A 26,531-nucleotide genomic window follows, 5' to 3' on the forward strand; every position below is an offset into this window, starting at 1 on the left:
TTGTGATGATCATGTTAAAAAATATGACCCAGGAATAACTATGCAAAAATGACCCTAAAATTTAAAAAAATATGACCCTAGAAGATATTCATGAAGTGAGAGCTGGAATGGCCATAGAACTGAAGAAGAACTGAGATCATCTAATTCATTTCTTATTAAACACAATCCTCAGCTTCTCCAGCAAGAAAATGGAAACATTAATTCTTTCCACATTTCTCAAAAGTATGTTTCAAAGATTCAAGAATTTAAGGTTGTCGGGCTTGGGATTTAGCTCAGTGGTTTCCTCGTGCAAGCGCAAGGACCCGAGTTCAATCCCCAGTACCAAAAAAAAAAATTTCAAGGTGGCAAAGGATCAAATTGCTACTTATCAAAAAATAGAGGATCTGAGGAACATGATGGAATCCCAACATAGGAAACAAATGGAATCCATAAAACAGATACAAACATTTCCAAGAGATTAAAAACTCCATCAAAAGTCTGCACAGCAGAATGAACCTATGTGAGGATAGAATTTCAGATATAGAAGATAAGATTGCAATTAGTGAGGAGGAAAAGAAAAATTGCTTTAAAATTGTAAGGGAACATGAGAAATCAATCCACCAGCTGCTGGACAATGCAAAGAAGAATAACATAAGACAGATTGGAGTCAATGAAGAAACAGGAGAGAGTGCCGATGACATAAAAAAACTGTTCACAGAAGTGATGGCAGAAAACTTCCCAAGGAGGGGAAAAGAACTTGACATACAGATAAGTGAGGCATATAGGACTCCAGCTAGCCTTAATCAAAAAAAATCTACACATAGGCATATAATAATTAGGATTCCAGAAATCCAACAGAAGAACAAAATTCTACAAGCAGTGAGAGAAAAGAAACAAATCACATACAAAGGAAAGCCCATCAGAATCACAGCAGACTTCTCAATGCAAACCCTCAAGGCAAGAAGAGCTGGGAGTGATGTATTTCAAGCCCTAAAGGAAAACAGCCTCCAACCCAGACTGATGTTCCCTGCAAAACTATCTTTCAAAATTGATGGAGAAATAAGATACTTTCATGACAAAGAGCACCTCAGGAATTTCATGAATACCAAACCGGCACTCCAAAAAATTTCAGACAATACCCTAGGAAAAGACAATGAGGATCACAACCCCAGGAAACCCAGCAGAACGAATCCATTGATCGTGACAAATTAAACGCAAAGGGGGAGAATCCAACAAAAAGAAAAAGTCATGACAAGGCTTTTGAAACTTTTAACTTCATCTCCCTAATGAGTGTATAATTTAATCTAATTATTGTACTGATTAGTATTTTTCTGATTCTAGAGTTGCACACCATTTCTTGTGCTATACTGGCTAGTTATCATCTTCTTATGTCTACATTTTAATTGGGTTGTCTATTAATGAGCTCTAAGAATTCTTTATATATTCTTGTCATAGGTTATATGCATTGTAAATATGGTCTGTTTAAGGACTACTTTTCATTTTAATAATGTCATTTAAAGTTCTAAATTTTGATGGAATCTCATTTATCAATTTTTTCTTTTATACATCATGTTTTTTGTATCCTAGGTAGTTCTTGCCTACCCTGAATTCATAAATATTTTCCCTTATAATTTCTTCTTAAAGTTTTATACTTTTAGGCTTTCTTATTTAGGTTCATAGATCCTTTCAAGTTATTTTCATGCATGGAAAAAAAGGGTTGAGGTTAATTTTTTATATACAGATACCAAGTGTTCTAGTGCCATTTGCTGAAAACACTATCTCTTCCTCAGCTCTTGAATTGAGTTTATATTCTATAAAATGTTAATGTTAAATAATCTTTCAAAACTCAGTGGACCATATATGTGTGGTTCTATTTCTAGATTCTCTGTTTTATTCCAATGATCTGTATGTCTTTCCTTACATCAACACTGCCTTGATTACTGTAGCTTTAGAAGAAGTCTTAGAATTAGGTACTAAACATCTTCCAACACTGTTTTTGTTTTTGTTTTTGTTTTTAACTTTTCTAGGTCCTTTGTACTCCTACATAATTTTTAAATTTCAATATCCAATTCTTCATTTATAGCAAGTATACACAGACCTGAATTTTTATATATACCTTGTGTTTTCTAATCCTGATAAATTCAAGTACAAGTTCTAGGGACTCCTAGAGATTTCTTAGTATTTTCTCTGTAGATGATCATTTCATCTACATATAAAGATTTTGCTTCTGCCATGCCAATCCTATCCTAGTTGTGTCATTTTATTGACAGACTATTTTGGTGGGGACTAGGTTTCAAAATTTAATGGACAGATAAAGAGTAAGCATATCTGCCCTTGTTCCCCACCTTAAGGAGAAAGTATTGTATCTTCTCCATTTATATAAGGCATTCTCACTGGAAGTATGGAGTACATGTCTTTAATCTGTTGAGAAGTTTCTGTTCTACTTCTAGTCTCCTGATAGCTTTTACCATGAACAGCTGTGGAATTTAGTCCAATACTTTTTCTCCAACTAGTGATAGGATCATATGGCTTTTTGCCTTTCCTCTCTTAAAATGATGACTTTTGGGGGTGGATCTTCCAATACTGAACCAACACTGCCATCCCTATTACAAAACCACTTTCTACATCCTGCCAGATCTGACTTCCAATAGTTTGTTTTGTTAAACAAATTTCTATCTATGTTCATACTTTTTTCTTCTATTATCTTTATCCAGTTTTAGGATTAGCACAATGTTGAGTTCCTAAAATGAGGGGAGAAGTGTTCCTTCTTTTTTCTGCTTTGTTTGTTATAAATTTATCAGTTAAAATGTTTATGAGCCTGCCGTTGTCTTATAGGTAGGTTTCCAAGCTAGGAATATACTTTCTTTAATAGGTGCTATTCAAATTTTATATTTCCTCCAGAGTTAGTTTCATTAATTTGTCTTCCAAGGTACTTCTTAGAAGTTGTAAAATTTATTTCAGAAAAGATTTTTGTAATATGCTTTCTATATCCTTTTAAATTCTGTAAAATCTGTAAAAAAAAAAAAATTGCTACTTATCTAGGACTTGTTCTAACCAGCAAAGCATCGTGCGGTACTCTCGAAGAGTTTCTCGAATCCCCGAGTGAATTGGTCTCAGAGAGTTAGTACAACATCCACAGTGACAAATTTACTCACCATCAATGAATTGCATTAATTCCACTATTTGTGAATCACTTTCCCATCTGGGAAGAAAGTTGCCGAATAAATCTCATTCTTTTCAGTATCTTGGCTAGGGAGGTTCCAAAAAAAAATGGATTAATCTTTTATGACCTGAGAAAGTCAGGCTTTCTCTTTTATTAATTTACTAAGTATTCTTTTCCACATGAATTTTAGCACAGTGGAAATATGACAGGTGGCAGAGGATGAGCGTAAGGGAAAAGAGGTAGGAGGCCCTCTTGGAGGTTTCTCTGTTCATAAGATTTGGGATTGACTTTGGCTTAAAACGGGGGCCCCAAGTTAACAAGTAGGAGAACTACTTTAACTGAGACTTACTTTCAGTTCCAAAAGCATCTCAAAATTTTAAACGATTCATCACAGTCCTAGAGGTCCAAAGTCTTAAGTTCTTACCTTACTCCTAAGCATTTCCACAGAAGCAGTCTTATATAATGTCAGTGTATGTACTTAGGAACCTCAGTGATCTAGATCAAACCTTAATGCCACCAGTGTTCACTGTTTGACTTTGGCCAAATTAATGTCAGCTCTTTGAGCCTCAGTAACATTCTCTGTAAAAAGGGAATAAGAATAACAGCACATTAGAGGGTTATGGTAAGATTAAAAAAAAAAAAGGATAATGTATGTAAAGCTCCTAGTATTGTGCGTTGTGCACTGTAAACCCTCACCAAATGGTCACTGTCATGGTGGCCTTGTTTGGGCCCACTCACAATTGCTCCACTTGGCTAGAAAGGGTGCCCTGAATGGTGTAGGAGAGTCCACTAGACACTAGTTCAACTCCCTGATGTACAAACAGTGAGCTATAGACAGTTTTGCTGAATCTTGTTGACATACCTGCCCAATGGTTTTGAATCTTATTCTGGAGACTGATCTGCTTGTGCTCTCTCTCTCCCTCCCTCTCTCTCACTCTCTCTCCCTCACTTCCTTCCTTCCTTCCTTCCTTCCTTCCTTTATTCTGGTATAGGAAACAACACCGGAGATGATATATGAAAATATTATTTCTCCCAACCTGTTAGCTGTCTAATTTGCCAAGTTTGTGTTCTCTAAAAATCAAAGAATGAATTCTAGGAACCAAGGAGGTTAAGAGCAGAAAGATATTTGTTAATAGGATAGCTCCTGAGAGGCAGGAGGAGTCCCAAATTGATAGCTGGGGACCCTACTTTACAGAGGAGTTTTATAGAGCAAAACCCATGTGTGTATAACATGGACTACAGCCATGATCAACCAATAAGTTACAAGTATAGTCACTTAGGTAATAGTGGTCCATTTGGGAAACAAGTCACATAACAAGTGTGGATGGAAAGAACAAGGATTCTTCTAGGAAGTGGTGGGTCCAGAGATCTCTGATCACCCACTGGGGTGACTGACGTTTATCTAAACTTCATTAGGCCTAGTGTTTGTCCTTTGAGGAGGTATAGAGGTCTGTTCATCTTATCCCTAACTTAAGGCCAGGCCTCCAATAGATGTGTCTCCAGCCTCAGTTGTGATGTGTTTCATCTTTGTCCTGACTCTCTTGAAGACCTAGCCCTATTTGACTCCTTATAATATTTCTACCTAACTCAGCTGTCTATAATACTTCCTTCACACAGAAAGCATGGAATTAGACTGCAGGTCCTGGGGCAGGCCCTTGGAGAAGGGAGAGTCCTTGACTCCTGGAAAGGTAAAAATGTATAGAATTCCTTTTAAAACAATAGAAAGCATATCTGTACATACAGATGAGCTAGTAATGAGAGACATACAATTTAATTATTTGATAATAGTGTTAGCACATAGGGTTCCCCAAGGCCAGGCACTGTGTTAAGAGCTTTATGTAAGTTATCTCATTTAATCTTCGAAAGGATTCTAAAAGCCAGACACTATTATTATTTTAAACTTTAAACCCAAGGATTCTAACTCCAGCATCTGTGCCCTTGGCTATGATCCCTAACTACCATTCAAAGACAATGTTGATTGCTAACTAATTTTTTAAAAGTACTCAATGGTCCCAATACAGCCTATTCTCTTTGAAGACTTAATCCTTATGCTTTGCCACCATGTCTCGATGATCACTTGCAACTCCATTTATTAGCAGGCATGGTCTTTTATATTTTTATCATCAATTTCCAGGTTACAGACAGATGTCACATGTTTTGTTAGTTAGATGATGTTTCACCAAAAGGAATGTAGGGTTCTCACTTGCATAGCCCTCTCTGGGAGGTCATCAGTCTCCCTGTTTTGCTGCTAAGGAAGCTGAGCTTTGGCCAGGTCACTCCACTGATGAGTAAGACCTAGTATGGCTTGAACACATGACCTTTGATTCAAATAAATAATGAAATCACTGTTAGTCTCTTAAAATTAGAATAATGTATTTTATGCAACCAAAACAGACCAGTGACTTTGATATTGATGGATAAACCATTACACCATCTCTCTGACACCAGTCTATTTCTAGCTCATTCAGCCAACATCACCAAGGGTCTCCCAAGAGCTCAGCACTGTCAGGGAGGCAAAAATAAATAGGATACAGAGGCTGGCCTTAAGGAACTTATTTGAAAGGGGAAATTAACATCTTCAATCAATAATAATAATAATAATAGCCATAAATGAAAGAATAGGGATCAGCGAATTGAAGGAGTTTTACAGGGGACAGAGCACATGTCAAATAAATTGTTGTCTATTTTGTCTCTTCTACCAGTTGTTTTGTTTTCACAGATACAATATATAGTATTTTATAAACTCAAATGAAAGATTTCATACCCTCAGTGAAAACATTTGAAGTTGATATTTTTAGTTTTCTATATTTACTATTTAATTCATTTTAAAGCCATTCTATGCCCTTTAACTGCCGCATTGAAAATGCCTCTGAGTAATGCACTTATGCAGTTTCTCTTTAAGAAAAGATTCTGGGCCTGTTTTTCAGATGGTCATTCAGTGATACAAACCTGTAGGACTGAGATAAATTGCTCCTGGAAACATTTTCCTCTTGGAAAATCACAGATGAGACTAAATGAGACATTTTATATATATAGTAGCAAACAGTCATAGGTACATTTCATTTTGAAAGTCCCATCTGTCTTGCAACCCAAACAGGGTTTGGCACTGCAGAGTGATTGCAGCACTTCAGAACACAGTAAGAACTAGGGATATGCACCTGAGGCCAAAGAACTTGCTGCATGTTTAACATTTGGGCTTATTTTAAAAAGCAAACATATAATTAAAACTGTAATTATGTCTCTGGATCTATGTGGCCACCATGCTTTGCAAAGCATAACTCGAATAGTCCAGCCCCCCCACTTAAGTACAACTATAGCTTTTATAACAAAAGAACCAGCAAAGCTTTTTGCTAGGATTAGAATTTTAATTGATATCATTATAGCTAAAAGTTTGAACATGATGGGAATAATGACTCGTATTTTTCAGTATCTTATTATTCATTTTACATCTTTATGTCAGCTATGTGCTCAAGTCCACAGAGTCCGTGATATTTAAATTAATAATGTAAATTTAACTATTGCCATTAAAGCAAAGAGCTAATTAGGTCCCTGCTTGCTGACTGGCAGTGTGATGCAATGGGTGAAGTGCTTTGTGCTGATAGCTAATACTGCTAGGAAAATGTGAATTGAGCTCACTTGAGATTAAACAGCCTCTAAGATTCCAAAGGAAGGGAAAAAAAAAAAAGATTCAATGAAGAGATGCAAATAGCTCATCAAGCTGTGGAGATGAAGGTTTCTGAGATGTTGTGCAATTATTTTGTGGCACTCATTCATTTTGTGCTTTTCTTCCAAGCACTCTGTGGAGATGCAGTTTTTTTCGGGCATCAGCTACACTGTGTGCCTTTCCCCATAATTTACCATTCTAAGCCAGCCAGACAAGTAAGCTGAACTTTGCCCGTTTGGTAAACACCTCTTTCAAATAAGCCCTAGCATTTAAAAACAACTATATTATAAAAAGGTTAAAGACATCCCTATTTGCCGTAAGTCTCATTTCAGAAAACAGCCCAAAAATAGATAACAGAAATGGACAAGGAAAGGCAAAATAAGGTTTATTTTAAATTCAGATAAGGAGACTGTCCTAGAACTTCTACAAGCAGAAAAATAATGCAGCAAAACATAAATGGCATAAGCACACACTCCATCTAATAGAAAAGTCTTTGGTGATTGTCAGATACAAAATGAGGGCTTCTTATATGGTGTTTCCTTCTTGAGCTGAGTCTCTGCTCACTGGCCCTCTGGCTGGCTTGTTGGCTGCTGCAGACTGGCTCCATGAGAGCTGCTTCCAGGTCCTGGGGCAGCCCAGCCTCTCTCTCTCCTCTCAGTCTCTGACACAAGTAGTGGGCCGTTTGAACTTCTAGTGGGGAAGCCAGGATGATGGGGTAGGCCTGCCTGAAGGGGACAAGGGACGGTAATTGAATATGAAACAGAAAACGGGAAATTGGCTCAATGTGCCATTTAAAAATAAGTCTTGAACTGAATAAAATGTAAATATTGTGTTCATTGAGGGATAGCTTCATAAGTCATGTGAGATGACTCCATTTTTTAAAAAATGCTCATATTCTAAGGAAACTGATTATTTAATTGGATTGCTACAACCTAACACCATTAAATATTTGCTTCATTTAATTTTATCAAATGACAGTTCATGCATCTGTGTTAATGAATCCATTTGTTAAGAATATTTCCTCATAGCTAACTTACTCATGTTCTTCCATTTTCCCCAAACGTTCTCCTTCCCATTCTCCCCATTTCTAAGGCATCAGAACACAATTCTCCGAGGGTGAGTTGTCCTTCCCTGCAGAGGCTTTCTCAAGGGGAACAGTACCACCTCCACCAAAAGCATTGTTCCCCTTTACCTCCAGCTTCACAAGAACTGCACCAAGCAGCAAAATAGGAGTCTCAGACACTAAAAGCCTATGCTGGCTGACAGTGTGGGTAGAATTCTTCTCCTAGAACTTGTCTGCATGGGCTCAGTGGTTTTTGTTTCAAACCAAGTATTACTTTTTATTTTTTGAAGAAATTGGATTGTTTAACATTTCTAGAGGCAGTGCTGCATGTAGGTTTGTAAAAATAACAGTTGAAATATATTTAGAGATTGTCACGGCTTCACACACGAGATCATCTAATTCTCAGGACAATTTCATGACTGGCTTTGAAGTCAAACAGATCACTTGCATTGCACTGGAACTTAGTTTCCTTATCTGTAAAATGGGATAATGATACCTCCTGGTTTGGTAAAGATGAAATTATATATGTAAATTGGCTGGTAGAATAGCCCATAGCCTAGGGTCAATAGTGGTTTTCTACTGATTTATCAGGAAGCATGGGATTGTCATTCCTGGGAATTGATAGTTACAGTTACAGAGCCATCTACTAATTTTCCCCATATTTGAGCAATATTGGCTAGTTATTTAGAATATATCCTCTTTCAAAAGGGAGCTATCTCAGAAGTGTCACCGAGTCTGTTCTCTCAAACCTTCCTTCCAAATTAAACCACTCCAAAATCCTGAAAATTCAGAATAGATCCTCAGAGTTCAGTTGCTGATATTCCGTTGATTGGATGTACCAGTATCACTTTAACCACAACTCTATTGATAAATATTTAAGTTGCTGTCAAGTTTGAAAAACCTTAAATAGTGTTGTGGTTAATACAGTAATCATATTTTTCCTAGTCTAGTTGACTTCCTCAAACATGATCTCTGGAAATGAGATAGATGGATGAGCTAAAAATGTGTTTTTTTATGAATCTTCATCATAATTTACCATATTATGAAGTACTATATGAATATAGTTTCATCAAATTCTAGTCTAAGAATGGGTTTTTTTTCGTGCAGAAAGTCTTTAATTCAAAAATTTTTACTGAACGATAACTCTGTATTGAATGTAATAAGTATTTGTCAGAAGACACAATAATGGAAAAAGTACCCAAACTCTAAAGCATCTTTGGAAATTGACAGACAAAGAAGAATTGCCATAATGGGCATAAGACCCTTAGGTAGGAGTGAAGAACTATTATCAAACCAGGCTGGCTCACAGGAACCAGGGCAGGTAGTAGCTAACATTTATTGAAGGCTTCTTCTAATAGCCAAGTCTGTGATAAGCTCTTTATATAGATTGTTTTACTAAATTCTCCTTCAAGCCACCATTTTAGAGTTGAGAAAACTTACTAGCATCTGAAAGCAAGACTCTGGAAGCAAATTTTTCAGGGGGAAGGAACAGTCCCTAATAATCAACCCAATTTTCCTGTTTTGTATCTAGGTTACAATCTTGGTACATTCTCCAAAAACTTTGTAAGAAGTTGAAATCTCGGGCCAGGGATTTTAGCTCAGTGGTTTTGCTGCCTGCTGCGCAAGCACAAGGACCCGAGTTCGATCCCCGGTACCAAAAAAAAAAAAAAAAAAAAAAATGCAGAAGTTGAGATCTCTTTCCCTGATCTTGGGGTTAACTAAGAAAAAAGCAAGGAAGAAAGGCAGTTGAACTGTCCCTCCAGAAGCCTTTAGAAGTGTTAATGCCACCATGATGTTCTGTGAGCCTGGTCCAGCCCTCTCTGAAGACTTTCAGGATGGAAAGAGCCAATGCTCTGCCAACATTGCCAGATGCCATGGCAGGAGTGAATGCCAATGGAAGGGCCTTTCATAAAGCTTACTTTCTTCTCTAAAAGACAAAGACATTACCTGTTCATGTCCAGATCAGACTCCCAGGCTTTCCTGCTCACCTTTTCTTTGCTGAACAAATATATTTATCATGGTCAATGTATAAGAAATGACCCTCATGTGCAGTCTCCTTTTGTCCCTCTGCCCATGCCTTAGGCCATCAAAAGACACAAGATGCTAACGTTTTGTAGGATTTACCTCTAAGACACTGGTGTTAGAAAAGCAGCTAGAAGAATTAAATGTACTTGGTACCAACCAATACAATATCTCAGAGGTCTTATCATTGATTTTCCTTCCGAGTTCACAGGAAGAGGTAGGCTGCTTAGTTTGCCTCAGTGCTAGAATAGTCTGTAGAGAGAAAAGAGAAGGGAAATAAGTGGAAATGTGATGATGCTGGGCAGTTTTAGAAGCACCACCATGAGGCACAATGCCTGGAACTATCGTGCAGGCTGTATCTCAGAATTGGACCTTGATCCTATCCCATGGAAACTCTACATCGTGAAGTCCTCTGTGCTCTCAGGATAAAGCCCCGGCTCCTTCCTGTGCTGCACACAACTCTTTTGGATTCTGTTCCTTCCTCTGCTCCCAGTACCTCCCCTCATACCTCTCATACCTATGGTCCAGTCTTACTGATCCTTTTTTTTGGTTCTAGAATTATGTATCTCTCTTGCTTCAAGGGTTCTGTACCTGCTGATTTCTTTGCCTTTAGGAACTTTCTCCTTTTTTGCTCCTGGCTGGGCTACCTTGCATGCTACCTTCTACAGGAAGCACTTCCTGGTCACCCAAAACTGGGTCATGTTCTCTCTGATGGGTCTCTATGAATGCCTTTGTTCTCCATCTTTATTAAATTGCTTCTCCCACTGACTGAAATTCCCTCTCACCTGTTTCCTCTCTAGGGTGCAAGCTGGTTGGAGAGCAGAGGCTGTGCCTTATTCCATTCTTCTCATCTAATTATTAGAACAGTGATTGGCTCAGAGAAAGCCCTTCATAAATGTGTGTGATCGTGGAAGTCCTGTCTTTGTCTCCTCCTTAGATGATGTGCACTGACACTAAACACACTAAATGTATAGAGACTGATATCCCTTCTGCTGCATGTTCCACTGAATGCAGGCTGCCAAATACCTGTTCCCTCTACACAGCCCCCACCCTCTCTCTGTTTTAACATACAAACACACACATGCACCCATACATGCACAGTTTTTCAGCTACATTATTAAACTAGAATCTTGCCTATCACACTATTTATGCTTTGAAGCATTTACACATCCACTCTACATTTATCAAAAAAAAAAAAGCCTGATAACTCTACTAACTCTTTACATAAGCTTGGAAAGCAGTTGGTATAAGCTTAAAGGTAACTCACAGTGTTCTGTCTTCCTTCCACTTTAAATAGCTGAGTGTGGCTTCATGAACACCCCCAAAAACTCTCTTCAGAACCCCCTGGTTGATTTGGGGATTAGAAAATAGCATGCATGCATACATATTGTGGTGGTTGTTTGCAAAAGTCAGCTAAGACCTGAATAGATAAGCACAAAATGTGTCATAGAAGTAGTCAATTATTCTTGGGGTAGCTGTCCCCAGAGGCTTGCAAATCACCAGTGCAAAATACAACATACTTTCATGGAATTAAAATGCTTATTGGACAAATGGCACAAGTTCAAAGAGTGCCTTTGTTTAGAGCCACCTAGTGACATTTTCTCAGTTCCTGGCCAAAGAGTGGGAGCTACTACTTACCATCTACCTCCTGCCCTCTTAACCTGTAGCTTGTTACATTAAGGTAGGAAAGTTTTATGTGTATAATTTGTGAAGTCCTCTTGAACAGATAGTGCTATATAAATGTGAAATGCTGTTATTAATAATAAAGGTTGGATAACCTAAGAATACTGTAGAATTAAAGTAATGAGATTCTATTTTTAGGTAGACTTGCCAATAACATGCAAGTATGATAAGGCTGTGATTTAAAGCTCTCTTTAGCCTTTTGTAGCTCAAAAGAGTACATTTTCTGGGCTGCCTACACACAGTAGTCAGCCTCACAGAGCTCTATTAAGGCTAATGGTAGTTCCACATTTGAATCCCAGCATGTCCAGCTAAAAATAGGCCTTGGTCTTTCAGACATGAGAGTGTGTCTCATAGACAACTAACTTTCACGAAACGTAATCGGCCTTTTTAGGCCTCTAGCAAATCTGATCACTCTTTTTTAAAGGATAAAATAATAACTCTAGAATGTGTTTTGAAATTTTTATACATCTGTAATTATATGAAGATATAGGATGTGTTTGGGGAGCTTAGTTATGTTTGTTTTCAGACTGGAAAAAATATTTCACAGAGACCCAGGTTCAAAGTGATTCATAACTGGGAGAGAAGTCCCACTCCTAAGGAAAAAAAAAATAATTAGCTCTTCTTCCACTAATGTTCAGGTCAATGCTTTGTCAATAACAGTAACTCTTCTTCACCAATTTAGTGCAGCCTATAAAGATCATTATGACTCATAATTACAGATGCAGATTTATGTCAAAATGCCTATATAAATCTCCAGTTCTGGAGATGGGTCACCTCTTATCAGAAAAAAAGATTTGTGTGAGGAGACACTCTCCTTGATCTGCTAGACATTTTTCTCTTTCTATTTTGGGGGTAGAATTGTAAGGTTTGCTTTCAGTGACACTAATACAGCCCAGAGTGTGTTACGGATTCACAGCAGGAAGTGACAGGGAGCTGACTGGCTGTGGAGGTGGGCAATGGCGAGAGGGTGATGTAGCTGTGGAAATAGCTTTCGGGGGTTACTGTTATCTGGCTAAATGAAGAGCACCTTTAAACACCTGCAGGGCAGGCGCTGTAAATCGAAGAAAGATGATTATCTGGATGGAGGGAGATGGGTTTTAAAATGACTGACTCTTGTTGTGGCTGAAGTCTACTGCTTGATTCTGGGCACAGGGAAGACATAGTCTTCATGGGTTATCAGATTCTACAGAGGCCTGATTGGCCATTTTGCTAAAGATTTAAAAAATGCATTTCCTGCTAGGAGAGCTGAGCTTTCAAACATCACCCGGTTTCCAGAGAACAACCTCCTTGATGGCAGAGGCAGGGTTTCCCAGCACCTGTGGAGGACACACACTTTCTTTATGTGTGCACAGGCAACTACTCAAAAGCTGTGAGATCTTCTCTTTAATAACTATCTGAATGCTGGATTTGAACTATTATTCTGAAATGCTCAGCAAGCGCACTTTTTTCCTGCCTATAGATCTCAACCAAAGCAAGTGCCTATGTACGCAAGACCGGTACAAGGATATTCACCATATCTTTATTCATTACAGCCCAATCATGGAGACAGCCCAAAGTCCATCAAGAGGTGAATCAGTAAACAAATTGTCACATATCCTTGCATTCAGCAATAAAAAGCAACCAGCTCCGATCCCCACATAACATAGATGAATCTAAAAATGTTACTTTAAGTGAAAGAAGCCAGACACAAAAGAGCGCATAGTGTTGGAATCCATTTATTTGAATTTCAAGGACAGGTAAAACTGATCCATGAAAATAAATCAGAATACTTGTTACTTCCATGAGGCAGAGGGTTATTGACTAGAAAGTTACACAAGGGAACTCTAGGTGATGAAAATGTTTTATATCCTAAGCCGGGCAGGGGTTAACATGGTATATACATATGTAAAAAATTCATTGGGCTGTACACTTAAGATTTGTGCAATTTACTGTTTGTAAACTACAGGTCAATAAATAAAAGTTTTAAAAAGAGAAGAGGAAAAAGGGAGAAAAGCTTATTTTATAAGAGCAATCATGAACAAAGACAGAATCACATAGTCTGAAGAGTAAATGAAAATGGATAAATAAAAAATATGAATCTTTCACCTCTTCTCACTTTTATCACAGGACATGAAAATGCGGGGCTCAGAAAACTAAAATCATTATGCTATATGCTTAGGAATTCATTGAGAATTCTTCAAAGGTTTATTTCAGAGTGTTCCTCTCAAGTTAGGAAATGTTTCATTGGCAAGTTTCTTCTTAGGAAATGGTGTTGTTTAAACATAAACAGCCAGGAAATAGATATTTTCAGTTGATTCATCACAGGTCTGAACAAGAGATCAATTAGTTAATGATACTGTTATCCCTAACCCTACTTCAAGAAAATGTAGTTCATCCTCTTGAATATTTAGATTAATTAGGGTAGGAAGCTGTGGTGTTTAATGGCAAAAAATTGATATGAAGTAAACATTTTCCATTTTTCATACAGCATTCCTCTGTGCATTTGTCTTATGCTAAATATTTTCTAGTTGTTAAAAGAAGTCTTCATCAGGTACTTGCCTTTCCATGTCACTAACGAAACAAAGAAGCTTCTTTTTCTTTTCTTTTCTTTGGCACCGGGGATTGAACTTAGGACCTTGCGCTTGCGAAGCAGGCGTCGGCACCACTGAGCTAAATCCCTGGCCCAGCAGTTTCTTTTTTAAGAACGATCATGACAGAATTCCCAAATGGTGCCTGGTTCTCATTATTCAGTTAACATTTCCACTTCTGATATCCTAAAGTTTGTCTGAAACTGTTAATGACATTTCTAAAATGCTTTGAATTTTTAAATGGATCCTAGAGATCACTGAAACCTTCCTCTTCACTGAAGATGAGGAAACTGAGATGAAGGAAGGTTAAGCAGCTCCCTTGGGCTTGTCTCCTCTGGCTGCCATCTTGCTTAAAATTTGGGTGCTTCCCTTGAGAGAATGATAGATTCCATGATCAAAGAGATGTCACTCCTGCATCCCTTGAGAGCATGTGCACATCGTATAGAATGGAGTGGCCATGTAAAGATAGTCTGTGGGACCTAGAGTAGGTCCCAGTCATGGGATTCTGTTTCCAGTTTCTAGTTGCCCCACACTGAAGCCTTTATCAGACACTCTAGGCTAAACCTATGTTTCTCCTTACCTGTAGCCATGCACCTAGAGCTCTATGAACCAGTGTGCTGTACACAGTGGCCTGCGAGCTGCTTTGCCTGTTTTCAAATCTCATTCACTGCTTACTAACTACATAGCTGAGTTTCTCACATTTTAAATCTCAGGTCCCTTGTCTGGAAAATAGGGATAATAATATGATCTTACCTTTTTTTTTTTTTTTTTTTTTGTACTAGGGGTTGAGCCCAGGACCTTATGCTTGCAGGGCAGGCGTGGTGCCACTGTCCTAAATCCCTGGCCTGATCTTATCTTTTTTTAAGGTTCAAATAAAATGACATAAGTCAAGTCAGCCTCCTTTAGATAATGTGGGCATTTTAACAAGAAAATTATACCCCACCTTATTTTTCATGATTTTCCCAGTTTCACTTTCTTGAATATATTGTTCAATGAGCAGAATGACCTCCTCTTTCCATCATGTCCTGTCGGGCTTCCTCTCAGCTCCAGCTGCCCTCATTGTTAACTGTCTTGCCCTCTGCCCTCCCCTCATCTGCTGATCTCACACCACATGTGTAGCTCACAGTACACATTTTAGCATCTAATTCTTTCGGTCTTGTAATGCTCTTCAATTATTTTAGTGGATGTAAGCTTTTAGTAGCCAGGGACCACATAAGGTATTTCTTTTGCGTCTTTACCAGGACCTAACACAGTGAGGAGCATGGTGCAGGTGCAATGAAAATCATTGCAATAAAGGAATTAAAAGGAAACAAACGCTAAACATTGATCCTAATGATGATTGGTGAACTATTTCAGTCGTGATATTCTACAAAATCATTTTTTAAAGTAGATTTTATGTAGCAGAAACACTATAGCCAGGGAAGGGGCTTCTTGCCTGGAGTGGAGCTGTGACTTTCATTATAACCTACAATTTGAAAACCTGGTGTTTCCTTTTAGTCCTGTTAAAGTGTATGTGGTCTAGGTATCAAGAGAAAGTCCTGCTTTGAATTTATGTATCAAATAAAGACCCATAGCAAAAAATAAAATAGGAAAACATATCTGCAATTCATGTCCATGGTTTTGTTCTTTGTAAATACTAGGGAAGTAATAGAGCCAACAAAAATATACAATAGCACTTGTAAAACTTATGGTAAACACTATAAATATATTGGAAAATTATTTCAAAAGCTTTAGAGAAAGAGCCCTAAGTACTTGGACCTTACTATAGCAGAAACCTTTCTTCCCTTTTATTCTCCTATGACTGCCCAGCATCCATTTCACAAAAGATCTTTCTCAAGTAGAGCTCAGAATGCATAGTAGTTTGGAAGATTTCCACTTACTCTGCAACTTTAACCTTTTCAAGGCCTTGGTCCAATTTTGTGGTTTATTTCAACAACAAATATTTTTTCTTGTTTGTATGAGTTCACTGCTTGCCTTAGGCATCCTAATTTTAATCTTTGTGTAGTTCCTAGGTAGTGGCCAAGATATGCTAGCTGCCAGAAAGAACAAAGACAAGGAAAAGATAGTTCCTGCACCTTGTGCTTGACATTTTGGGGCATGAATCCCAATTCTTTATCCAGTTTACTTATTCAAAATGCCAGTATTTGGCTGCAATTGTTAGAATGAAGGGGTGTACCTCTACATAGCTATGCAACTATAATACACAGGGTTTTCTTATTTTTAACTAATAGCTAAAAATTGTATATATTTGTGGTATACAACTTGATGTTTTAAAATATATATATACATCATGGGATGGCTAAATCAAGATAATTAATGTAACTAGTACATATTCATTTTTTGTGGTGAAAATATTTAAGATCTCCTCTTACCAATTTCAAGTACATAATACATTATTATTATTAACTATAGTCATCATGTTGTAAATAAATCTCTTGAACTGATTCCTCTTATCTAGCTGACCCCTGACCAATATTTGCCCAATCCTTTCTGTCTACCTCAGGCCCTAGTAACCACCGTTTGACTTTCAAGTTTTATGAATTTGAAATTTTTAGAGTGAGGTTATGTAGTTTTTATTTTCCATACCTGGCTTATTTTACTTAACATAATGTCCTCCAATTTCTATTTTGTCACAAGAGATGGAATTCCTTTTTATTAAGGCAGAATTGCATGCCATTGTGCATAATTTCCATTAATGGACACCTAGTTGATTCCATATCTTGACTATTGTGAATAGCACTGCAATAAATGGTGTGCACATGTCTCCTTGGCACACCAGTTTTATTTCCATTGAATATATATACCCAGGAGTAGGATTGTTGCACAAGATAGTAATTCTATTTTTCATTTTCTAGTATCATCTTTCAACTTTTCTTCATATATCTGTCCATTCAACAACTATTGAATATCAGTTCTGTACACATCAAAGAAGAAAATACCAACACCCCTGCTATCATGGAGCTTAATTCTAAGGTCTTCTTTTTCTTTGAGCTTCTTGGACATTGGTCCTTTGTTACTTTATCTGAGTTCCCATCATGTTTTTGACAGTAACAGCAGATAGCTTTCTGCATGCCTGTGGACAGTGTGGATTTTAGTTTTCAGCATTATTTGTTTTTCTTATATTGACCATCTCTCTCTCTCTCTCTCTCTCTCTCTCTCTCTCTCTCTCTCTCTATATATATATATATATATATGTATATATATATATATATATATTTTAAGAGTCTGGTATAATTTTTCTCTTTAAAGCCTTTGCAGTGAAGACACTTTCTTTTCCTTTCTTTTCTTTTTTTTTTTTTTTTGGTACCGGGGATCGAACTCGGGTCCTTGCGCTTGCAGGGCAGGCGGTGGAACCACTGAGCTAAATCCCCAGCCCTGACACTTTCTTAATAAAGTGTGTAATGGGAGCATATTTAAACAAAGAAAATTGAAGTTATTGTAATTTTCCTTACATATTCAAATGTCTGTGATATTCGGACAATTAGTTTATAGATTGTAGATTGATAGATCCATTACTGTTTTGCAGAAGCTAGTGTTATTCTCAGTAAACTTCTTTTACTTTTTTCACAATCAAAAATGGAATTTCCTTGTTGTACCATTTGAAACCCACCATCAGTGCATTAAAGTCCAATAGTCATAGCATCCACCTATGTGTTCAATTCTGAGAGATGAATGTAAAGCTTACAGCTAGGTTTTTGGCTCTCATCAAGGATGGTTAACAGAAAGTGTGGTTCAGTTTCACACCAAAATTGGTAGGAAAATACACTGTGTTAGGCGAAGCATTAGTCAGTATAGCCTAAAGTGTTAACTGTTCTTTTAGGTAATGATGGTTTGATGAAGTACTGGGACGGTGGTGTAGTGTTCAAGATGAAGTGCAGCTTCTCTGTTACATAGGCACTCTTTTCAGAATTGTTGATGGTGTGTTCATCCCTGCAACCATGATGAGATGTACAGCAAATGGAGAAATCTTTGCTTAAAGACTAGATTCAAGATGGCCTGAAATTTAATTCAGTGGCCTTGCAAGCGCAAGGTCCTGAGTTCAATCCCCAGTACCAAACAAACAAGACTAGATTAAAGAAATCAGGAAATACACAAACCCCTTCCTGTTTTAAAGGACAGTTTTTCAAAGCACAATTTATGACTGTCCTACATATTCCACTCTACAGAGGCAGTTGGTTGTTACCATCATGTATATGTATTCCAGGCTAGAGCACTATGTAGGAATGTAATCTGAAGCAAAGAACAGTTGAGAAGTCATGAATTACAATTATGAATGGAAGTTATGAATTGCAGCTAAAAATTAATTACATCCATGTCTATGAATTTCAAATAGATTTTGGAATACACCTCTACTTTCCAAATAGAACTTCCAAAGAATTTCCTTTATGTCTTGGAATTCATAGCAAGACAAGTCCCTTTATTGGTTATAGAATTGAGCTAAATGAAAACAGTAAAATAAAATAATTTAAAATAACGAAACGGTAACATTTGCAGAACTCTTTTCATTTGCCAAGCGTATGCAAATCCTCAACATTATCTTGTTAACTTTTATTTTAATCTATGAGATTTTAATACCCTTTTAGCTGCTGAAGAAACTGAGGCACAGGGAAATAATAAACTCTCCCAAGCTCCTATATTCAGTATTTGGACTGGATCTGAGACCTCTTCTAGATGGATATTTTGTGGTTCTTTTTAGAAAATGGCTCCTGATTCTTTACAAAAATCTCTTTGATATAAGACATTCATATCCAACTTCAAAGCTGCCCCATCTGAGTAGCTTAAAATTATCTGGTGCTTACTTACAACCTTTTTAGTAAATGCCCTTCTGGCTTGGGGAGGCTTTGGTATTTCATATTTAGTAAAAGTGTCTGCTATCTGCCCTTAGAAAATATCTTGGTTTTATGTCTCCCAGACTGCTTGTTGCTAAAGGCAAAATGTGAAATGGAGAGTGTTGGACTTTCACTGCACTATAGAAATTAGGTGCAACTACTACATTAAAAGCAACGGCAGGTGCTGTAAATCTGAACTTTGTTTGGAGGAAGAAAGAGAATAAAAGCAAAACATGTGACAGTGGATAGGCTGCAAATTGCAAAGGTGAAGACAGTTTTCCTAAAGAAACAATTAAACTTTTCTACAAAGAAATCATATTTTATTTTGGACTGCACTTAAAATGTGATGGTATAACACAGATTTCCAATTAATGAATCATTTGATCAGTTTCTACAAAGACATGAGATCGTTTTCATTTCTTCTCTTTTCCCAATTAAAACAATTTCTTATTAAAACAATTCATGTTTATTGTATAATATCTAGAAATAAACAAATAACCCCAAATATCATAACACAGAAATAACCATCATTAACATTTTAGTGTATTTCCTTCTAATATTTTACACAAACATGTATTTTAATGTAATCTATTCTCTTCACTTGTTAATATATCACAGAATCTTTCTATCTTATTAAATATTCATTGATGGCCTTGTTGTTTAATGGTTGTTTAGCATTTTATGTGTGATTATATTTTAAACCATATGCTGGAAACTGAGGTCATTTCCAGTTTTACACTGTTAAGAGCAAAGCTGCAATGAACACTTTTGTAGCCAAATCTTGGTACACATTTATGATTATTTTCCTTAGAATAAATTCCCATACTGCACCTGTTGATACCAAGGATTTGGGAAATACACTGTCCAATTGCTTGTCCAGAAAGACACCAATTTCGGATTGGTGTACTTGTGATCTTTCATTTGAGCCCTTTGCTGTGCTGTTATCTCTACACCAGTAAAGCAGGGCCCCGCTTTACCTGTTTGTTCAGCGAGACAGTGAATAAGCTGAGATAGGGCATCAGCTACTTTTCCATTCATTTTCACCTCTACCTCAGTCTCCCTATTTTGGTCTATTGTACCTGGGTAAGGTTAGCGTAAAAGAGACATAAATGGTAGATAAGGAAGCAGAGTAGGGAGAGAAGTAAACACTCTTCTAAGCCAGACTCTTGTGGATGTGATGTTTTCCTTGTAACAGAATTTTGATAGGGAACATAAAGCCACTCCTTATTTGCATTTGTTTCCTGTAATGACTGGCATTTGAAACACTAGATTGTGGTGTGTGAAAGGAAGCAAACCCGACTAGGCTGTCTCAGTGCTCAGCTCATCCTTCAGACAGTGGCTGGAATTTCCTCTCTGGAGAATTCTGCCCCTTGTCAGTGGGCAAGCCTGGCTTACTGTAGGAAGTAAAAATGACTCTGGTCTTTAGAATCCTAAAGCACATCTTTAGGAATCAAGCTGGTCACGAGGAGGGACGATGCTCACTCTTAACTCTTAAGGAACACTTTGAAAATATGAAATTTCGCTTCTGTCTTTTCAGAAAACACTTAGAGTTGTCAATCATTTTTTCTTGCCCATATATATATAATATATATATATATAATATATATACCCATATATACATATATATATACCATGCAAACAAAATAGGGAAAATTAAACTCTTTGGATGCTATCTCAAAAATAGGAAAATGAAAAAACATCATATTCAAATAAGAGCAGTCTATTTTGGATAAAAATAGTGTTATTTTATAGCACCAGCCCCTCATTGTCCAATTATATCCATGTAATAACACTACAGGCAATACTGCTTTAATTCTACATAATTTACTTGCAGAGTCATACAGAATGGAAATATTGTTTTCATTTTTTCTTGTGAACAAGAAAAATAAGTAATTTAGTATGAAAAGTCCTGGGGATTAGACCAGTTGGGCTGATCTGCTTCACTGAGCACAAGGAGGAAAGTAGAGCTTTCTTCATAATAAAATGTCTCAGTAAAAAAGCATAGTTAAAGCAAGACTACATTTCATAACCCAAACATGAACCAAAATATTGGCCATATTCCTCCAAATAGTTGACAGATATGGGTTTAGTCCAAGGTACATGTAAATCAGAGTTGTTATGCATTAATCTTAGGAATAAATGGACCATTTAGCCTATAGATCGAGTGTAAGAGTGCAAAAAGTAGTTTGGATCAATGATAATTCCAAACTGAATTATTCAAAAGAAGTCTTTCTTCTGTTATGTCCTTCCTTTATAAAATAAATCAGTGTGTTGAAGTATATTGTGTTTTAAAACTAGCCTTTTTCCAAAATCCTTCAATTCAAAACAGTTTCTTGCATGTCACATACCTCTTCTTAACCAAAGTCAACTGTTTCAGATTCCGTAGCAAGCTTTATTAATATCTACCTTTAGTGTGTTTTTATTTTGACAAACTGACTGTCACCTGCTCTACAGTGTTCCCGTTGTAATAGTCTTGACTGGTGGCATGCTGTAGTGGTGAAAGAGCTTCACCAAAACCACCACACACCTCCTGGGAGAAAAGACTTCGAAGCTGCTAAATACTGAAATGATTTTGTTAGCATCCTTATTAGGTCATTGCAGACTATGACTGGGCCCACAACACCTTCCCTCATTTGCAGATTGAATAATCTCATAGTAGTAGCCTGCCAGCCAAAGCAACACACACAGCCACAAAGAGAGCATCTTCCAAAGAGGAAATGCAAAGTCCTTATTCACTGACTTTACCCCATAAAACCAGATAATGATGGAAAGAAACACTGTTTAACCTTTTTGGGAAAATAAAACTTCTCTGGCTTCTTAAAATGATAATAAATATTTCTGAGCTCTATCCAGACATGTAAACACTTAAGAAAGAGTCATGCAATGCAGTGATTCTCAAACTCTGGTACCCTTGAGGTGTAAAGGTTTGGCTGGAGTACTTCAGGAGGTCCTGGGCTGGGGGCTCCTCCTTCATCTGGAGCAGCCCTGCTTTTCTCTGGAGTTCTACCTTAAACCTCTTTCTAAGTGCTCACTTAAAGGAAGGCTTCCTTAGCAATAATAACAGTGATAGCAATAACAATAATAGAAAAGTGCTAGTGTAACTATAAAAATGTGATCTAACAATGATTTAAATATGGTCACAATGTTAAGTCAGCCACAGACAGTAGCATTGAAAACTATTCTGATTTATTCATAGACAATTTAGTTTATGTATTTATATTTATTCATTTAAAAAAACTGAATGATTCTTTAGTAATTTTTGTTTAACAGTTGAAAGTCTGGATATTCAAAATTCCAAATTCTATACACACTGGAAGAAATTTCCACCTTGATCCTGGCTGTACTTTGTCTAAATGAACCTTTGAGCATAGACTCATCAGTCTCACACAGATCCTCTTGTCCACATTTTCGCTTAGGAAGACCATGTCTTCAAACATCGCATCATCCACATTTGTCAGAGTCTGGTTTCTGGGATGCTTTTGCTTATTTTTCATGTGGCTTTTTGTTGGCTTAGGCAGAATTCCCCTCTGAGCAGTAGGACCATATGCTCTGCACTGAGCGTTTTCTCCAAATTCTGCACAGGCTGGACGTTGGCTTTCACTGCCTTCAATTTCTTTGATTGATGTAAACCCGTAGCTGAAGCCTGAGATCCAAGTTCATCACCAACTCCACAAGTTCCAGGGAGATGCCAGACCCTAATTTTTCCAGGTGCTAGAACTTGGGTATCACAATCTTGACACGAAAACTGAACATGACCTTCTTTTTGTTGAGCATGGGTTTAGGAAGGAGCCTAGCTCTCCCTAGATTACAGAAATCCTGGGACTAGCATTTAATGGGTGTTCAACAAATGTTTGTGAAGGGCCAGGTATTTAGCTCAGTGGTTTCGCCTCCCGCTGCGCAAGCGCAAGGACCCGAGTTCGATCCCTGGTACCCAAAACAAAACAAAACATGTTTGTGAAACAAATGAATGGGGAAATATTAAACCCATATTTAAAGACCAAGATCCAAATCTTGATTCCTTGATGGACCTTGGGTTTTTTTCTCTTAGCTTCTTTTTCTCAAACTGCATGAGGAGTTTAAACTAGATCAGTTTTGAGATCCCATCCACCTCTGACTGGAGTTATGACTGAAGAAAGATGTGCTGTATTGGAATCAGTTGGAAAGGGAAAGAGCAAGTCATGAATGTTGATGGTTAGATGGTCACTGAAAGCAGCCATCAGTAGCATCTACAATACCCAGCACAGCCTGCACCAAAAGTTGTATATCACTTTGCTGCTCGCTAGCAATTACACACACATCCTCAGCCTTCCGTCAGCCCCATTTCAAAAATTACAAGACTGAGGTTCAACAAGGCAAGCAATTTTCTAAATGTCAGAGTTGATATTAGGGATTCAGTCTTGAGATTGCATTAACCCTGTCTGCTAAAATACATGAAAAGCTTCTGTAGCCAGGTTGCCCAGATGGGAGGGAAAGCTAAACTGACAGAGGCATTCCACAGAGTTGGGGTAGCTCAGTGTTCCTTGCCCTAGAAGGAGGCCCATAAAGTCTCATGATTTTCCATACACATGAAACTTTATGGCCTTTTGAAAGGTGAGTGAGTAGATTTGATTCATTGGAAGTCAGAAACAGCTTTTTAAACATTTGGGAATCAAGATAGGTAGTTAGTTTGCCCTGTAAAATTTTCTTATGGATGTCGCCATTAGAAAAATTTATCTTTGCTTAGTATACTGCAAAACTTATTCAAACCTATCACATCTTTGGCTTCAGTCATTGTTAGTCCAAGGTTTGAGCATTAATCCATGGTGCATCTTAATTCATGTGACTTTAGAAAGTAGCGATATGTTTTGCTATCTCCAGATTTCATCCACGGAAAATAGGTCACCAAGACGTCACATTTTATGAGGTTATTTATACCTCCTCTCCCTTTTGGGCTGCAGTTTTGCAGATTATTTTTCTTCGCTGTATTAATGAGAGGAGTTCAGTGTACTAGAATTTTGTTTATTGAAGAAATTGGCATCTAGGAATCGTGAGTAAACAAAAAGTACAAAATGTGATTTATTGAAATCCTTTAGCTAAGAAAAGGTACTTTCTAATTTCATAATATTAAATAAGAAAAGCTTAAAATGAAAAATGTTCTTTATTTGCTTAATTATTTGTCAGTTGATATAATCTGTATGTGTAAAATCACATACAGATGATCTCAAAATCACCCAACTATGCTTTAATAATCTTTGCTTGAGTTTCACATAAACACATATTCCAACATAACAATCTTTTTGATGGCCCCTTGTAAAAAAAAGTCTTATCCAGTACTGACTATAGCTTCTAGACAAATGAGCAAGATAACTTTTTACATATCAAAGATAGTTAACAAATGGCAATTATGTCTATTAGCATACAACTAACTATAAGTTCTAGCTTGTCCTAATTATTTCTAATAATCTCTGTGGAGACTATTACCTTAAAAAGTATGCCTGTGTTGATGATAGAAAGCAGGTCGAAAGGCACTGATTTATTACAACCCTTCATTAAGGTTAAAAGCATTCCAGTGAGATGAAGACATCTGCCTTGTATTTTCACATTGCAGAAGAAAAGTTAAGGACAGGAAGAACAAAAAGAAAAAAAAAACAATGTTCCAAGTTGAATTCAAGCCAGGTTTGAAGAAAACAATTCTTGCTTTATATCCTTAAGAGTTCTTAAGAAACTTCCCATGTCCATGACTATCGCTTATTATTCTGCTACTAAATATGTTTGATATTGAAAATTAATAATAAACATTATGCTATGTCCCTAAATTATTTTTCAAATTTTTGCGCACAGTTAATCAACACTAGTGTCTCTTGATTTTTTTTCTTTCCTTAAAAAATTAACTATGAAAGCTACTAATCTAAATAATTAAGATGGGTTAATTATGCAGTGCACTGGGAGCGATTTTTGAAATGGACCATTTCTTTCCACTTCTTTTCAAGGTAGGACTGGGTAACATTGGCAATTATAGGGTTTAGTGAACAGTCACTTGATATCTTGGAAATCAAAGGAAAGGGCCACTGGAGAGGGGCTGAACTTAGCTGTTGCCGGATTTTTATCTCTCTAAATGAGTGCTACTGACAGGAACCATGTGTTACTTACCTTAGCCGAGGAAGAGAACATGGGTGGCTTTCCAAGGAGCTGTGACCTGCCTGTGTGTGCATGTCTACCTGTGAGCTCGTGGACAAATCTGATGTATTTATGATGCTTAATAAACACTCAGAGCCACATGCGAGCTTGGGGACTGTGTGTTTCTCTCAATTTAAAGGATTATATGTGAATATTCAGGTTGATTTTTGCCTTAGAATTAAAATCAATCTTTGTACTTAGCAGTGTTTGTCACTGCGCAAAAGCATTCATGGATATGTAAGCTCCCCTTGGAAATGACAGAAGGAAGATTTATAATTAAGCTTGTATTTAGCTCAAGTGAAAATAAGAAATAGCTTGAGCAAAGCTGATTACCCCAAAACAGTAAATTACGGATTTCACTTAAGTACTTACATAGATACACCTCATATTGTGATGTCAGAGCTCTTAAGTGGCATTTTACCAGGAAAAGCAGATGGAAGTGGCATTTTCAATTGTGTTCTTGGGTTGTATAGCTGTTCTATCTTCTTTTACTCTACCTACATTATTATACGCGAAGCGATTTTCCTATAGAAAACATGTAGTGGGGTGGGGAAAGTTCCTGATTTTAAAAGAATAAAAATTCAGCCAGGCACGGTGGCACATGCCTGTAATCCAAACACCCTTGGGAGGCTGAGGCAGCAAGACTGCAAGTTCAAGCCTGACCTGGGCAACTTAGTGACTTAGACAATATCATATATTTTTTAAATGGTGGGGCGGGGTGGGGGTAGTACTAGGGATGTACTATACTGCAGTGCAAAGGCCCTGGATTCAATCTGCAGTACAATAGGAAATAAAATCTATTCTGTCACTCTTTTTTATTGTTTTGTTTGTTTGTGCTTGTGGTACTGAAGGCTGAACCCAGGGAGCACTGAGCTACATTTCTAGTCCTTTTTATTTTATTTTGAGACAGAGTCTTGCTAACTTGCCCAGACTGGCCTTGAATTTTCAATCCTCCTGGTTCAGCCTCCTGAGTAACTGGGATCACAGGTTGTATGCCACTACACTTTATGTAGATGGACCATTTATATTTAATGCAATTATTGCAATGTTTATATTTAAGGGTTTTTTTTATATTTAATTTTTTCATTGCTTTTTATGAAGCCTCTTTCCTCCCTTCTTTTGTATTATAGAAACTTTTTTAGAAGTTTATTTTTGTTTATTATGGTTTTGAATATAACCCTTCATATGGTTGTTGATTTTTTTGCAGTTGTTCTAGGGATTATATAATATATACTTCTTATAATCTACTTACACTTAATATGTTGCCATTTCAAGCAAATGTAGTAAACATGCCACCTTACTGATCTTTTTCCCTCCCCTATGATGTTGGAGTTGGCGTATATCTACCCATATTGAAAACTCTATCAATGTTATAGTGTTTTCCTTTTCAACCTTTCAACCTCTT

The 26,531-nt window shown here is 37.1% G+C and overlaps 2 protein-coding genes across 15 annotated transcripts in view; one reads left to right on the forward strand and one right to left on the reverse strand.

Annotated features, from left to right (window-relative positions):
* Positions 1–26,531, forward strand: part of LOC147829973 (uncharacterized) — a 145,180-nt gene that overhangs the window by 45,923 nt on the left and 72,726 nt on the right. The window lies entirely within an intron of this gene.
* LOC110344459 (uncharacterized) overlaps positions 1–26,531 on the reverse strand; it is a 155,986-nt gene that overhangs the window by 14,817 nt on the left and 114,638 nt on the right. For both annotated transcript variants that reach the window (XM_087200762.1, XM_087200763.1), the window contains exons 4-5: positions 10,052–10,143; positions 3,135–7,531 (exon numbers count right to left, since the gene is read on the reverse strand). In XM_087200762.1, coding sequence (XP_087056888.1) covers positions 7,285–7,531; positions 10,052–10,143 — 339 coding nt within the window. In that variant the 3' untranslated portion in view covers positions 3,135–7,284. The remainder of the gene's footprint in view (positions 1–3,134; positions 7,532–10,051; positions 10,144–26,531) is intronic.

Source organism: Heterocephalus glaber, unplaced genomic scaffold, assembly GCF_053883595.1.
Source record: "Heterocephalus glaber isolate CG9 unplaced genomic scaffold, H.glaber_assembly_v1.0 deba00000347, whole genome shotgun sequence".
NCBI classification, from domain to species: Eukaryota; Metazoa; Chordata; class Mammalia; order Rodentia; family Bathyergidae; genus Heterocephalus; species Heterocephalus glaber.